At 38.1% G+C, this 16,659-nt stretch overlaps 1 protein-coding gene across 1 annotated transcript; it reads right to left on the bottom strand.

Moving 5' to 3' along the window:
• Positions 1–13,620: 13,620 nt before the first annotated feature.
• TAS2R38 (taste 2 receptor member 38) lies at positions 13,621–14,657 on the bottom strand. Its single transcript, XM_043585864.1, has one exon. The coding sequence runs from the start codon at positions 14,620–14,622 to the stop codon at positions 13,621–13,623; it is 1,002 nt and encodes a 333-aa protein (XP_043441799.1). The 5' UTR covers positions 14,623–14,657.
• Between the last annotated feature and the right edge of the window lie 2,002 nt (positions 14,658–16,659).

The following is a 16,659-nucleotide window of genomic DNA, read 5'->3' on the forward strand; positions in this document are numbered from 1 at the left end:
GTTTTAAGAAACTTGAGCCAACATTTTGAAATTTTGGAGCTTTCAACAGATACCCAGGTATCTAGAAGTTCTTATGCTGCTGAGAGCACAATCCCACAAAGGGCAGTTGGCTGGAGGCTAGAGCAGGAGTCTGCTGACTGGGTCTGTCTCCAGTCTCGCCACCGAGGTGGCGAGAATCCAATTGCCATTGTCTTTCTTGCAAAGCTGTTTAGTGTTTCTTTTGTTTTGTTGGGTTTTTTTTGTTAGCGTAGAGCAAGAGTCAGGCCTCTACTGAAAGAGGGAAAACAGGATGAGGCCACATGCTTCTAGAAAAATGGGAGAGAATGCATTTCTTTGTGAAAAGTAAAATTTTCTTAAAAAGAAAATTAAGTACTGAAAATTTGAAGTACGGCTTTGCCAAAAAAAAGTAAGAGACCATTACAAAACAAATCAAAGAACAATTGCTATGTAGAAAAGATATATGATGAAAATTTAATGAACTGAAAGAAAGAACTAGAATTTCCACAGGATTAATTTCTGAATGCAGATAAATTAGGTGACGGCTCTTGTAAAAAAAAAAAAGCGGCCATAAAATCTTTTACAATGCATTTCTGAAAGATTGTCTGTGGAGAGAATGAGAGATTATAACTTCTACATAGTTAAACATTCACAAATACATTATAGCCAGAAATACTGTTATATTCAGAATATTGAAGATAGCTGAGAATTTGCTGGAGAAGAATGAAATAATCCATAATATTTTATAATTGCAGCTGATATAAACAAACATGTAAATGATAATTCCAAACAATAGCTATATTTACCTGTGGCACTGAAGAAAAAGGTTTTGTACTAAACCAAACCTATAACATAAATATATCACATTGGATATAATATCTTAAATAATAAAAAATACAAATTGAAAATTCAAAATGTTTAATTATTAGATTATGTTTTCATAATTTTATAGTGTTTTTGATTCGGAACTTGAGGCCTAATACTTTTTCTTCTACAGATTACAATTTCAGTTTAGTCTTGTGCATTGAGATTTTAACCAGACGCAATATTGAATTGGATTCTGCTTCATAATGGAAAATAGTTGTTTTCAAGTAGATTTTTAAAGATATGAATAGAATGATAGCTGAACAATTTTGAAATCAGAGAACATATGTTGAAATTAATCTTTTATTTTGTAACTTCAGAAATTTATTCCATGTCATCTGTTTCATTTCTGAAAATTATTGGCATAGCAATAGGCTAGATTATTTAGTGTTAAAAAAATTTTTTTTAGGCTAGATTATTTAGTGTTAAAAAATTTTTTTCCAAAATCAGACTTTTTGTAGAAAGAGTGAAGCTAATTTATACACTTGTGTATCTATACATGAATGTTCCGGCAAAGAAGTGTCCAAGATGTTTGAATAGCTTGTAATGCCAACAAAAACAAAGCTGAGTCTTTGGTGCAATCTTTTAAAAAAAAATGTATCTTGTTACGTTTCGTGTGCACAAAGAAGAATAAGGAAGAATATAATGAATGCCCATCTCCTAACCCCAGAAATGAAACATCAGAACATTAAATGAAAGTCTTTTTTGTACATTCACCAAGAAAGAGCATTCTGTTTCACTTCTGCCACCAGAAACCACTCTCCTGAATTTGATGTTTGTGATTCTTGTGTATTTTTTCATACTTTATTATGCACTTATTTAACTCTATATAATATGTGGTGGTGTTTTAAAGGTATTTAAGACCTACGTAAATAGTATCATAATGTACCAATTCTCCTAAAACATGCTTTTTACGTTTGACAGTATGTTTGTGAAGTGATCCGTGTCCAATTTCGTATACAATTGCATACATATATCACAACTTATTCATCCGTGCGTCTATTAAGAGACATTTTAGCGTTTCAAATTTAGTCAGCTGTTGTAGCTGAGATTTGAAACTGTCAGGCATTGTGACTCTGGAATATTCCCTAACTGCACTACAAATTGTAACTCTCTATGAGTTTGTATCCTCGAAGCAAAGAGTGGCTAGAGAAAGCATCCGTACCTGATATTTCTTCAAAGTCATTGCTCAAAGATCCAAATAGAAAATGAAAGAAAAAAGATGGTGCAGTAGAAAATCCCAGGTTCATTATGCCAAACTAAATTCTGTGTATAAACAATTGCTCAGTTCCATCTAGTGTTTAGATAAGTCTCAGAGGCCCTCAAATGTCACCTCCCCCAGGGAGCCTGCTAATCATTCCAAGGCTGGAACATTTGAGATGAATGCTGGAAATCCTTAGTTCGTAGATGGGTGGTTAGGTTTCTTACGTTTCCTGCGTGTATGTGTGCTTTCACTTATGAAGATTTCCACTGCCTTGCTGGCCAAACTGGAAGGTGCCAGGAGACCTTAATTTTGTTTGTACTTGGCAGATGCTAATCTTCAGCAAAACAGGGAAGTGCACACACTGTCCCAGCTCTTTTTCCGTTGCCCCTACCTCCGCTTTTGGCGTGAATACCCCTCAGCTATATAAAGAAAAACTGCTGAATAATTAGGAGGAGAAATTATCTAGGGTGAGAGATTTGGGGGCGTTTCCACCAAGTACTTACAAAAGGAGTTGTGCATATTTAGGGCCTCCTTTGTATAGAGAGCTTAGGGTGGACTCCTATACCAACATCTCCTTCTCGCCCCAATACCTTTTGAAAGCGTGATAGCTTCTCAGGCAATACTTCAGTGAGTGGCACCATTAAATAAATAAATAAAGTTTATTTAAGCTCAGTCATAAACATGTTAAATTACGCATTGTGAACAAAATAGACAAAATAGAATAAAATGTATTATGAAAGAGGCCCGTGACTATTTATTTTTTTTTCTTTCGATTACTGAAGTTAATCCTCTGTTATTTAAATTTCCCACTGAGTCTGAGCCGGGACATTCTAAGAATAATGCTTTTTTCTTCCTGGTCCACAGCTAACTGAAATGTTATACCTTCTTTCTGTGTCTGTTCATGGACTTACTGGTTCCATTTATAGATTGTGCATCACACATCGTATCATAGATCTTTGGGTTGCAAGTGTAAGAACTTCAATCCGAACACATTTAGACAAAAGTAGTATGTATTTGTTTTTTTTTTTTTTACATTGATTTATTTTTGAGAAACAGAGTGAGACAAAGCGTGAGTGGGGGAGGGGAAGAGAGAGAAGGAGACACAGAATCTGAAGCAAGCTCCAGGCTCTGAGCAAGCGGTCAGCACAGAGCCTGATGCGGAGCTCGAACCCACGAACTGTGAGATCATGACCTGAGCCGAAGTCGGATGCTCAACCGACTGAGCCACCCAGGCACCCAGAAAAGTAGTATGTATTTGGCTCATAGACTATGATAAAGGATTTCAAAGTTAAACCTAACCAGGGCAAGGATGTAGTTGGACTTTGGAAACATCAAGAGTCAAATAAAACCAGGTTTTGCCATTACCCACCTCTTGTTTGTGCTCATTTCTGATTGGAATGGAATATGGCAGGAAACTAGCCATGAGAAGTTGCTGGATTTCATGTCTCACAAAATTTTCTTGGATCAGGTTTAAAAGGTCCAACAGGTAGACCGTGATGGGCTTGGGTTCTTCAAAATGCACTCTTCAAATATGGTCAGGAGCAAGGATCCTGGTGCACATCATAGTTGTAGCATAAGGAGCAGGTGGTAGAGGCAAAGAAAGTGCCAGGAAGGCAATGAACAAAAATCTAGTCCATTCCAAGTATCCTCACTATGTCTTATCCACTTGCTCCTCCCATAAATTTACGGCCTCCAACCTTGACAGTATGTTTTTTTCTCTACCTTTATAACCCAATTCAAGATTTACAGTTTTCAGAATAGCTTCCCTTTTGATGATGACAAGTCTATTGGTTCTGTCTTCTGATCTGAATTTCAGTTCATTTCCAAAACTAAGCTGGTGTTTTCCAATTAAATAACATGATACCAACCCAGTTGCAGTAAGTTCCACACCACATATACCATTTTCCTCAAATTCAACCCCACTTACTTTCTCAACTTCTTTATTTTTGTTAGTTATATCCTATTACAACACACTCACACACTGAAAACCTTGATTCTTCCTTGTCTATCAACCACCATATCAAGGTGCTAGTTGATGATGTTTTTCAAAAGTTCTCTCATATTTATTCTGTATTCTCCATTTGTACTACCACATCCTAGTCCAAATCTCTCATTGCAGTTGAAGTTCAAATGGTTTAAACCCTTTGCCTGCAACTCTTTGAATCAATATTAGACAAATCTTTATAAAATTGCTGCTGTGATCACATCACTTCCCTATTTAAGGTTTTTTCATAACCAGTCACATGAACAGCCTCAACTTTTGAGTCTTGGAGAATTTATTTGTACACTACACATGTGTTAAGGGATCAACATGCAAAATGTAAAAAAGGATCTCGTACAACTCAATAGCAAAAGAATAAACAGCCTGATTAAAACAATGGGCAGAGGTTCTCAACATCACTAATTATCAGAAATGCAAATCAAAACCACAATGAAATGCTATGTCACACCTGTTAGAATAGCTACTATTAAAAAGACAAGGGGCACCTGAGTACTTTGGTTGATTATCTGACTTCGGCTCAGGTCATGATCTCACAGTTCGTGAGTTAGAGCCCTGCGTTGGGCTGTGTGCTGACAGCTCTGAGCCTGGAGCCTGCTTTGGAATCTGTGTCTCCTCCTCCTCTCTCTCTGCCCCTCCTTGCTTGTGCTCTCTCTCTCTCTCTCAAAAGTAAATAAAGAAACTTAAAAAAAAAGAGCTGGGGTGCCCAGGTGGCTCAGTAGCTTAAGTGTCTGACTCTTGATTTCTGCTCAGGTTATGATCTCCCAGTTCATGAGTTGGAGCTCCTCATTGGGCTCTATGCTAACAGTACTGAGCCTGCTTGAGATTCTCTCTCTCTCTCTCTCTCGCTCTCTGCCCCTCCCCCACTAGTTCTGTCTCTATCTCAAAATAAATAAATAAAATAGAAAAAAAAGACAAGAGCTGACAAATGCTGGTGAAGAGGTGGAACATTGCACTGTTGGTGGCAACATGAATTGGTACAGCCACTGTGGAAAACAGTGTGGGGGATCCTCAAAATGTTAAAAGCACAACTACCGTATGATCCAGCAGTCCCACTTTTCAGTATGCATCTAAAAGAAATGAAAATAGGATATTGAAGAGATACCTACACTTCCATGTTTATGGTAGCATTATTCACAATGGCCAAGATATGGAAATTACCTAAGTATCTATTGGTGGATGAATGGACAAAGAAAATGTAATATGTATTACTCAGCCATAAAAAAAAAGAAGGAAGCCTTGTGATTTGTGACAATATGGATGGATCTTGAGGGTATTATACTAAGTGAAATAAGTCAAAGACAAATACTGTATGATCTCACTTACTTTTAAGATCTAAAATCATTGGACTTATAGAAACAGAGAAGAATGGTGGTTGCCAGGGCTTGGGGGTAGGGGAAGTAGGGAAGGTGTTGGTCAAAGGCTACAGACTCTCAATTATAAGATGAATAGGTTCTGGTATCTAACATGAAACATGGTGACTAGAGTTAACAATATTGTGTTCTGTACTTGAAAGTTTCTATGAGAGTAAAGATTTAATACTTGTACCATGACCAGAGAAAACAACAAAATGGTAATTATGTGAGACAAAGGAGGTGTTAACAAATTTTATTGCGGTAGATATTTTGCAATATATATGTGTATCAAATCATTACATTGTACACCTTAATATTATAAATGTTATAGGTCAATTATATCAATAAACATAGGAGAGAATACAATATATTGAAATTTGTGAGATATGGCAAAACATATTTAGCAGAAAACTTAAAGCCTTAAATGTTTATGTTAGAGCAGAAAAAAAAAGATTTAAAATCAGTAATATAATTCTCTGCCTTAAGAAGCTAAATCAGGCAGAGAAATTGAACCTACAAAAGTAGGAGGAAGAAAATAGTAAATAATAGGAAATAATGAGTAGAAGAAAATAAAAGTAGAGGTAATAAAATGAAACAAGAAGTTTATTCTTGGAAATATTATCAATAAATTGATAAATCCCTAACTAAAATGATGAATTCAAAAGTGAACAAAAGTTACCAAAATTGAGAATGAAAGAGAGGATCTCAAAACAAATGCTACAGACATTAAAATGATAATAAAGGGCTATTAATCACATTTATGGCAATAAATTTAAAAACTTATAAATAGACAAATTATTTGAAAAATATAACTTAAAATAGACACAGTAAGAAATAAAAAATCTTGGTAATACTATGTAAATTAAGTAAATTATAATTATAATAATTTGGAAAACCTCCCTGAATAGAAAATTTCAATCCCATATGATTTCTCTGATTAATGCTACCAAATATTTAGGGAAAGAATAATACCAATTTTACACAAAGTCTTCAATAAAATTAAGATGGAGGAAACATTTCCCCACTTGTGTTATGAGGTCAGAATAACCCCAATACCAACCTTGAAAAAGGTATTAAGAATATATAGAAAGGTTAGTATTCTTCACGAACATAGATGCAAAAATTCTTAACAATATATTAGAAAGTCAAATAGAACAACACATAAAATAATAATACATATAATACGTTATGACTAAGTGAAGGCTTATCCCAGGAATATAAGATTGATTTAACATTTAAAAATTATTCAGTGTAAATCTTTAACAAAGTAGAGGAGAGAAATTATACAATCATCTCAATAAATATAGAAAAAACTTTTGATAAATTCAGTCCTCATTAATAATAAAAACTCTTAACACACTAGGAATAAAAATGGTCTTTCTTAATCTGATAAATGAGAATTGTAAGAGATCTATAGCTAACATTGTACTTAATGACAAAAATACTGATGTTTCCCCCTTAAGATCAGTCATGAGGCAAGGATATATACTCATGTTACTACTAATCAATATTGTACTAAAGATCTCAGCCAGTGGAATAAGGTAATAAATGAAGGACATAAAGATTGGGAAGGAAGAAGTAAAACTGTCTCTATTTGCTAATGACATGATTATTTAAATATAAAATTTGAAAGAATCTACAACTACTCGAACTATAAATTAATTAAGGAAAGTCTCAAGATACATGTTTAGTATACAAGAATCAATTATATTTTATATACTAGCAGCAAATAATTGAAAAAGGAAACTTTAAAAATTCCATACATGATAAGATTATAAAATATTAAGTACTTAGGGATAATTTTATCAACAGATATGTAAGACCTCTATACTAAAACCTATAAAATATTTCTGAGAGAAATTAAAGACTTAACTAAATGAAGAGATATATCATATTCATAGATTATCAGACAGTATTTTTAAGAAGTCACTCTCCCCAGATTGATATCTAGATTTAACACAATTACAATTCTAACAGGCTTTTTTTTTTCATTTTTACAAATAAATTAATAGTGAAAGTTAGACCTCCTCCTGACTGATTTGGATGCCTTTTATTTCTTTGTGTTGTCTGATTGCAGAGGCTAAGACTTCCCATACTATGTTGAATAACAGTGGTGAGAGTGGACATCCCTGTCTTGTTCCTGACCTTAGGGGGAAAGCTCTCAGTTTTTCCCCATTGAGGATGATATTAGTGTTGGGTCGTTTATATATGGCTTTTATGATCTCGAGATATGCTCATTCAATCCCTACTTTCTTGAGGGTTTTTATCAAGAAAGGATGCTGTATTTTGTCAAATGCTTTCTCTGCATCTACTGAGAGGATCATATGGTTCTTGTCCTTTCTTTTATTGATGTGATGAATCACGTTAATTGTTTTGCAGATATTGAACCAGCCCTGCATCCCAGGTATAAATCCCGCTTGGTCACGGTGGATAATTTTTTTAATGTATTGTTGGATCCAGTTGGGTAATATCTTGTTGAGGAGTTTTGCATCCATGTTCATCAGGGAAATTGGTCTATATTTCTCCTTTTTAGTGGGGTGTCTGTCTGGTATTGGAATCAAGGTAATGCTGGCTTCATGGAAAGAGTTTGGAAGTTTTCCTTCCATTTCTACTTTTTGGAACAGTTTCAAGAGAATAGGTGTTAACTCTTCCTTAAATGTTTGGTAGAATTCCCCTGGAAAGCCATCGGGCCCTGGACTCTTGTTTTTTGGCAAATTTTTGATTACTAATTTGGAGGTCAAACTTTCACTCTTCGCAGATGACATGATACTCTATGGAAAACCTAAAATATTCCACCAAAAAACTGGTAGAATTGATTCATGAATTCAGCAAAGTTGCAGGATATAAAGTCAATGCACAGAAATCGGTTGCATTCCTATACACCAACAATGAAGCAACAGAAAGAGAAATCAAGGAATTGATCCCATTTACAGTTGCATAAAAAACCATAAAATACCTAGGAATAAATCTAACCAAAGAGGTGAAAAATCTATGCACTGAAGACTATAGGAAGCTTATGAAAGAAATTGAAGAAGACACAAAAAAATGAAAAAAGATTCCATGCTCCTGGATAGGAAGAACAAATATTGTTAAAATGTCGATACTACCCAAAGCAATCTACATATTCAATGCAATCTCTATCAAAGTAACACCAGCATTCTTCACAGAGCTAGAACAAATAATCCTAAAATTTGTATGGAACCAGAAAAGTCCCCGAATAGCCAAAGCAATCTTGAAAAAGAAAACCAAAGCAGGAGGCATCACAATCCCAGACTTCAAGCTATACTACAAGACAGTATGGTACTGGCACAACAACAGACAGATCAATGGAACAGAATAGAGAACCCAGAAATGGACCCACAAACGTATGGCCAACTAATCTTTGACAAAGCAGGAAAGAATATCCAATGGAATAAAGACAGTCTCTTCAGCAAGTGGTGCTGGGAAAACTGGACAGCGACATGCAGAAGAATGAACCTGGACCACTTTCTTATACCATACACAAAAATAAACTCAAAATGGATGAAAGACCTAAATGTAAGACAGGAAGCCATCAAAATCCTCGAGGAGAAAGCAGGCAAAAGTCTCTTTGATTTTGCCTGCAGCAGCTTCTTACTCGACACGTCTCCGGAGGCAAGGGAAACAAAAGCAAAAATGAACTACTGGGACCTCATCAAAATAAAAAGCTTCTGCACAGCGAAGAAAACAATCAGCAAAACTAAAAGCAACTGACAGAATGGGAGAAGATATTTGCAAATGACATATCAGATAAAGGGTTAGTATCCAAAATCTGTAAAGAACTTGTCAAACTCAACACCCAAAAAACAAATAATCCAGTGAAGAAATGGGCAAAGACATGAATAGACACTTCTCTAAAGAAGACATCCAGATGGCCAACCAACACATGAAAAAATGTTCAACATCACTCATCATCAGGGAAATACAAATCAAAACCACAATGCGATACCACCTTACACCTGTCATAATGGCTAACATTAACAACTCAGGCAACAACAGATGTTGGTGAGGATGCGTAGAAAGAGGATCTCTTTTGCACTGCTGGTGGGAATGCAAGCTGGTGCAGCCACTCTGGAAAACAGTATGGAGGTTCCTCAAAAAACTAAAAATAGAACTACCCTACAACCCAGCAATTGCACCACTAGGCATTTATCCACGGGATACAGGTGTGCTGTTTTGAAGGAACACATGCACCCCCATGTTTATAGCAGCACTATCAACAATAGCCAAAGTATGGAAAGAGCCCAAATGTTCATTGATGGATGAATGGATAAAGATGTCGTGTGTGTGTGTGTACACACACACACACACACACACACACACACACACACAATGGAGTCTTACTCAGCAATCAAAAAGAATGAAATCTTGCCAGTTGCAACTCCATGGATGGAACTGGAGGGTATTATGCTAAGTGAAATTAATCAGTCAGAGAAAGACAAAAATCATATGACTTCACTCATATGAGGACTTTAAGGGACAAAATAGATGAACATAAGGGAAGGGAAACAAAAATAATATAAAAACAGGGAGGGGGAGAAAACAGAAGACTCATAAATATGGATAACAAACAGGGTTATGGGAGGGGTTGTGGAGGGGGCATGGGCTAAATGGGTAAGAGGCTTTAAGGAATCTACTCCTGAAATCATTGTTGCACTATATGCTAACTAATTTGGATGTAAATTGTAAAAAATAAAAAAATAAAATAAAAAAAAGAAAAGAAAATTTGGAAAAATCACCATATCTTGTTTTAAATTTTACTATTGATCTACAGTAATCAAGAAAGGTGAATGGAACATAATATAGAAACCAGAAAATCAGAAAGAGATCCGTGAATACACAATCATATGTTTTTCAAAATAGGCAGTAATTCAATGAAGAGAGGGAAGTCCTCAACAAATGGTACTGGAATACCTGAATACACTTATGGAAAAAATAAAAAGTTCAACCCTGCTTAACATTAGATACAAAAATTAATTCAAGATGAATTATAGTTGTAAATAGAAAAATGAAAACTATTAAAATTCTAGAGGAAATCATAGTTGACTATTTTTGCACATTAGAGGCAGGCATATATTTCTTATAGAGGACATAGAAAGCACTAAGTATGGAAGGAAAAATATGATAAATTGGATTTTTTTTAATTCAAAATTTCTGCTCATCAAAAGACACCATTAAGAAAATGAAAAGGCAAACCATAGTCTGGGTTACAAGTGTCACAATACATGTATCAGACAAAGGGCTTTTATCCAGAAAAACAACAACAAAAACTATACATGTTACACACACACACACACACACACACACATGCTACCAAACTCCCACCAATTAATAAAAAATAATATAAAAAAGTCATCAACTATACTTAATGCATTTTATAAAAGATCAAACAAATCAAAATTACTTTATAATGGAAGATATACAAATGGCCCAGAAACATGAAAAAAGTGCTCCATATCATTAATTATCAGAGAAATGCAAATTAAAATCACAATGAGACATTCACTAGATTGGCCAGTTCATCCCACTAGAATGGCCAAAATTTCCAAAGACTGACTATACCAAATGCCTGTAAAAATATGGAACAACTAGGGGCGCCTGGGTGGCGCAGTCGGTTAAGCGTCCGACTTCAGCCAGGTCACGATCTCGCGGTCCGTGAGTTCGAGCCCCGCGTCGGGCTCTGGGCTGATGGCTCAGAGCCTGGAGCCTGTTTCCGATTCTGTGTCTCCCTCTCTCTCTGCCCCTCCCCGTTCATGCTCTGTCTCTCTCTGTCCCCCCCAAAAAAAAAAAAAGTTGAAAAAAAAATATGGAACAACTCTCTTACATTGTTGATGGGAGCACAAAAAGCTAGAGTCACTCTGGAAAACCCCTTTGCAATTTCTTATAAAGTCAAATGTACACCGACTTAATGACAAAGTAATTCTGCTCCTAGGTGTTTAAGAGAAATGAAAAGATGGATTCAAGAAAATTAAGAAAAAAACCCAACTTTATTCATAATAGCCCCAAACTGTGACCAAGACAAATGTTCATCAGTAGTGATAGATAAACAAGCTGTAACTCATGCACTATTCAGGATGAATCTCAAAAACATTATGTGGAGCAAAAGTAGCAGAAATAAAGGAATATCTTTAGGATTGATACAAGAACAGGCAAAATAATCTATGTGAAGAAATTAGTATAGTAGTTGCCCATAGTGGATGGGGATTGACTGGAAGAGAACACTAGAACTTTCTGTTCTGATTAAATATTGATTATCTTATTTGGAGTGTTGGTTACATGTGTGTATATGTTTATCAAACTTCACATCATATTCTGTTGCACATTTAGCATCTGTGCATTTTGCTGTATGTAAATTTTACCTAAAAATGAAAAAATACCATAAACAAATAATTGAATTCTAGTTATTCATTTTGCTTTTTGGAGTCCTATAAGGATAGCAATTCCAAAACCATTTTTCTCTGTCTTCTAGGCATAACTGAATGAGAAAATATATCGAGCAAAAATGGAATATATTTCTCATGGTTAGAGAAGGGAGTTACAAGTATGTAAAACGGAAAACCAAAGTAGACTGTGTATTACTGGATTGGAACTGGAGGTATCTGTATGGGGGAGTGGAGGGAGAGAGAAATGGGGTGAAATATAAATAATGAGTGAATGTGGGCAACTTACAACTTTTCCATGAATTTGAAATTTTATCAAAATATGATGTTAAAAATAAAGCCAGGGAGAGGAGTAAAATGTAATGGAGACCGGTATAAATTCTCCAGAGAGAATTTATACTCGAAGAAGGAAAGCAAAGTAAGAAGGGATGTCCTCTACTATTGTATGATTATACTTCTTCAAGTATGGAAAATGGAATGAAAAGGCCCACAATGTAGGTCCACAAGAGGGTCTGACATCATCCAGCTCAAGAAAAAGGGCGTCGAGAACAGTGGTTCTCAACATTGGCTGCACCCTGGAATCATGTGGGGAGCTTTAAAGTGATCCCTGGGTTCTACCTCTCGAGATCTGATTGAATTGGCCTGGTATGGGGCCTGAATGCTGAGATTTTAAAAAGCTACTCAGGCAATTTTAATGTGCAGCCAAGAGTGGGACCCCTGCTTTTGAGGGAAACCAAAGAAAAGAGACCAGATGAAGTTATCAACCGTTTAGCCCAGTGGAGGTGACAAAAGGTTAGTCAGTTTGGGAGAGTAAGTAGGGGGAGGAATTAGGTGCCAGAGAGGAGGAAGCAGTTCCTCGGGGGTACCCACAGCCAGTAGAGCTACAAGCCTCTGTGGGTGACCTACCATGCCTTCGAAGCCTGTCAAGGTTTATCTGTCTTGTTTATCTTTTTCTCTCCTGAGTCTTGTAGGATCTGATTTGAGGAGCTTTCCTGGCTAGGTTCCCATGCAGGCAGAGAACTCTGAATGTCCACAAACATGGCTTTTTTAGGCAGGCTGTTTTGGCAGGTTCTCATGCTTGGTGCCAGGCAAAGCATTATGTTCAAGGGCAAATAGAGAAGAGCCAGAAGGCATACACCAGGGCTGGTGTCCAGGGCACCCACCAAGCAAATATCTACCTCTCTTCCCCTCCCCACCCTCACTATAAAGCAGGTTGAGTGTGCATTTCTGCAGCAGTGTATTTTTAGAAAAAGACCCCTGTTCTCTGATTCATGTAGGAGTTTTGCGTAGTACCTCTTGAAGCTGAAGCAATGACAATTGATCTTCCACGTCTGTCTTTTCGTATCTTCTGTTTCCAAACTCCCGAACTTGTGGAGTTTCAAGAGGGTTATGTAATTGCCACGGTAGTGAATATTTTCCAATATTAAGTGAGCACCTGCTTTAAGAAATAGGTTTATCAGTCATGTCAAAAGCCAGCCATGCTATCTTGGGGTTTAGATATTATTTGGGAAGAGGTGATTTCTCATAGTTTGGTTCATACCAAACACTAATGAACTATAGTGTACAAAGCATTTACACTGAGTACCTCACCTCTCAATTTCACTCATTTTATCAAAACAAACTTGGGGAACTTGTGCCATTCTTGACTAGGCCATGGTTAGAGCTTTGATTCTTTTATTCCACTCTGGGTGAGTTCACTGATGTAAAGTTATGTTTACAGAAGAAACTGGAATAGCTTTCTGAAGGCTTTCTGAACAATCAGAGGCATATTTACGAAGAGCTCGTTTTGTCTCGTGTCTGCTTTCAACATAGGTGTGGAGTCCTGGCGTCTGCCTTGTGGTCTGCCCCTATCTTTAGGCTGTTCTGAACCCAGAGTAGAATGGTCTCCACAGCTCTCCTCAGCTTGGCATTGCCTGAGATCAGGATTGCTGCATGTATCGAGGGACAAGCTGCTAGGATCCCCACACAGATCATTACCCCGATCTTGTGCCACAGCATCAGTAAAGGCACTGAAACAAGGGCAGCACAGAATGACACCACATAGAGGCAGAGAAAGGAGACAAGAGATCTGAGGGCTTTGATATGGGCTTCCAGGCTGGGGTCGCGGGAGTCTTTGGTTTTGGCCCTCATTGTCCTCATGTGCCTCCCCAGGGAGACAATCAGCACCCCAGAAGAAACCAGAAAAAATAGCAACGACAGGATGGACACCAGTGTGCAGAAGATGAAGGAGTGATAGAAACTGAGTTTTGCAATTTGCAAATTGAATTCTGTATTATTCACGAATAGCATAGTTGTGAATGTGAAGCCAGATCTACTAAAAAAGTCCCCCAAACAGATGGCGGTGCAGATACAAGAGAAAAGCGTTGCACCCAGGAGCATCTGGGGGACCTTCCGGGAGACCCAGCTTGCCACACAGTGCAGGAGGGTGTGAGAGAAACGGGCAATCTTGGAGCAGTAGAGAAGACTGAGGCAGGTGGTGAGCCAGAGCCCAACTTGGTTTGTGATCATCCAGAGCATGATGATGGTCTGGTAGCTGAGGCTCAGCGGATCTTTCATCCTCTGGAAGTATGTAAGCTGGATGGCATCCAGAAACAGCAGCCCGTGCAGGAAAGGCCGGGTGAGGCTGAGACTCAGAAGAATAAGATCACAGTTGCTCAGTGGCTGCTTCCTCACCACATCACAAAAATTCACCAGGAAAATGAAGGCATTGGCCAGGACCCCCACTGTAAATTCCAGGATTGAAAGGAATAGAAATGCACTCTTGACTTCATAGGACACAGTTATGACAGGAGTCAGAGCCAACATAATGTCTCTTCTTACTTGGTTAATCTAAGTTTCACATACCCCCTAGCAGAGAAGGGTCGGTGTACATTACAAGCCAGGACTTCTCCTTCACAAAGCATCAGGCTTTTGGCCTAGATCGATGCCCAAGAGAGTGCACAAAAAATTCGGACAGCAAACTTAGAGGGATATTGTTGCTTTAGAATATCTCTTGGATACACACAAGAGCTCATTGTAAGAGTAGAAGGAGGATGGTTCTTTCTCTTGGGTGATGCAGAAGCTTTTAATAAACCTAGGTGTGTCTGTACAGCAGCCCTCCCAGAGGGCCCTAGCATAGCATCAGGGATGCAAACAAGACAGGGTCTCGGTTTCCCAAGTCCAGTTTTGCATGCCCATCTGGACCTGCATGGTAGGAGAAGGGAGTGGGATTTGCTTATGGGTTTGAAGGGGACTGGCAGCAGGCAAATCGTATCTTCTTGATGAACTAAGGTTTGAAACGGTGCCTCTTTCCATTTGCATGCCTTCTTCTATCATCTCGGAGGAAGGGCTCTTACCATAGACTCTGTTTTTAATGTGGACGAATGCACGGTTCCTCCCCAGGCATCCGCACAGGAGTTGTGGCTATCAATGCCAAAGATTTCGTTCAAGCATCATCCTCATTCTAAACCCTGGGCTGGCAACAGCACCATTTCCATGAACAAGGCCAGCAGCTGCCATGAAGGGAGAGGGTCGGGGGTGATCTGGCCTGGATTATTGCAGAAGCCTTTTAACAGCTTGCACTGTCTTTGTCCCCACTCCTTTACCCCGTTTTCCACAAAGCAACGATAGTGATCCTGTTATAAATATAAGATCATGTCATTGCTCTGTCCAGGCCTTTCGGGATCTCTGATATCCCTCACCATAAAAGCAAAGTCCTTACAGTGTCCCGTGGGTCCTGCTGTATACCTGTATACCCCTGATATCTAATCAGGGCCTCTGTCCCTTCTTGGATGTTATTTGGGGGTACTTGCTTCCCCTTTTGCTCCACTCCAGCCATGTGGGCCTCTTTCATGGTCTGTGAACTCACCATGCATGCTCCCACTCACCATGCACGCTGCACACTTGAACTTTCCATTGCCTGAATTGGTTTTCCTCTACTTACTCAGGTGTCTCAGTTTCTTCTCAGAAGTCACCTCATCAGAGGGGCTTCCTTGATCATCTTAGAAGTGGCATTACTTAGCCACATCTTGAATGCTTGTTATCATCGTTACTCTATTCTATATTCCTGCATATACTCAGTTATTTATTGCCCTCTAAAACTACAAGCTTCACGAAGACACGTAGCAAGGACCCAGTACATATTTTTTGAATGAATGAAGTGTCCACAAATTAAGCATTTATTAGTCTTTAACATCCCTGTGGATTGTTAATCTAGTTTTAACATTCCCAGGCATTATATTCTAACATATACCTAACATAGTTGGCTGTAATTTCTGACGTTGTAGCTTTCTCCCCTTTAAAAATTTTTTTAATGTTTATTTATTTTGGGGAGACATGGAGACAGAGTGCAAGCAGGGGAGGGGCAGAGAGAGAGGGAGACACAGAATCCGAAGCAGGCTCCAGGCTCCGAGCTGTCAGCACAGAGCCTGACGCGGGGCTTGAACCCACAAAGCGCAGGATCATGACCTGGGCTGAAGTCAGATGCTTAACCAACCGACTGAGCCACCCAGGTGCCCCAATCCCCTTTTAAACATTTCCACATATTTGGTGTGCTTGGGCCTTCTGGCATTGCTAATTGTCCTTGATCTCTAAAGGAATATGAACTGATTTTATGATTGCTTCTGCAAGCTCTGTAAAAGTTCAGGCTAGTTACTCAATGAAGATTTGGAGAACTGATCACTTAGAGACTGGATGTTGTTTTATAACACTTCTGCCTGATCTGGTGCTTCTTCTTCACTCTTACAAATATAACTTTTCCAGTTCTTTTATTATTGTCCTTCTTGCCTCATCCAGTCACTCCCCCATGTTGTGGAGTGGGTGATGGGGAAAGGAAAGGAGAAGTTGAATGGTTGGTTTGCAACC

This window comes from Prionailurus bengalensis, chromosome A2 (genome assembly GCF_016509475.1).
Source record: "Prionailurus bengalensis isolate Pbe53 chromosome A2, Fcat_Pben_1.1_paternal_pri, whole genome shotgun sequence".
NCBI lineage: Eukaryota > Metazoa > Chordata > Mammalia > Carnivora > Felidae > Prionailurus > Prionailurus bengalensis.

What these genes read in the sequence shown, in the direction of transcription:
- TAS2R38 (XM_043585864.1), bottom strand. Translation starts at nt 14,622, where the DNA reads ATGTTGGCTCTGACTCCTGTCATAACTGTGTCCTATGAAGTCAAGAGT.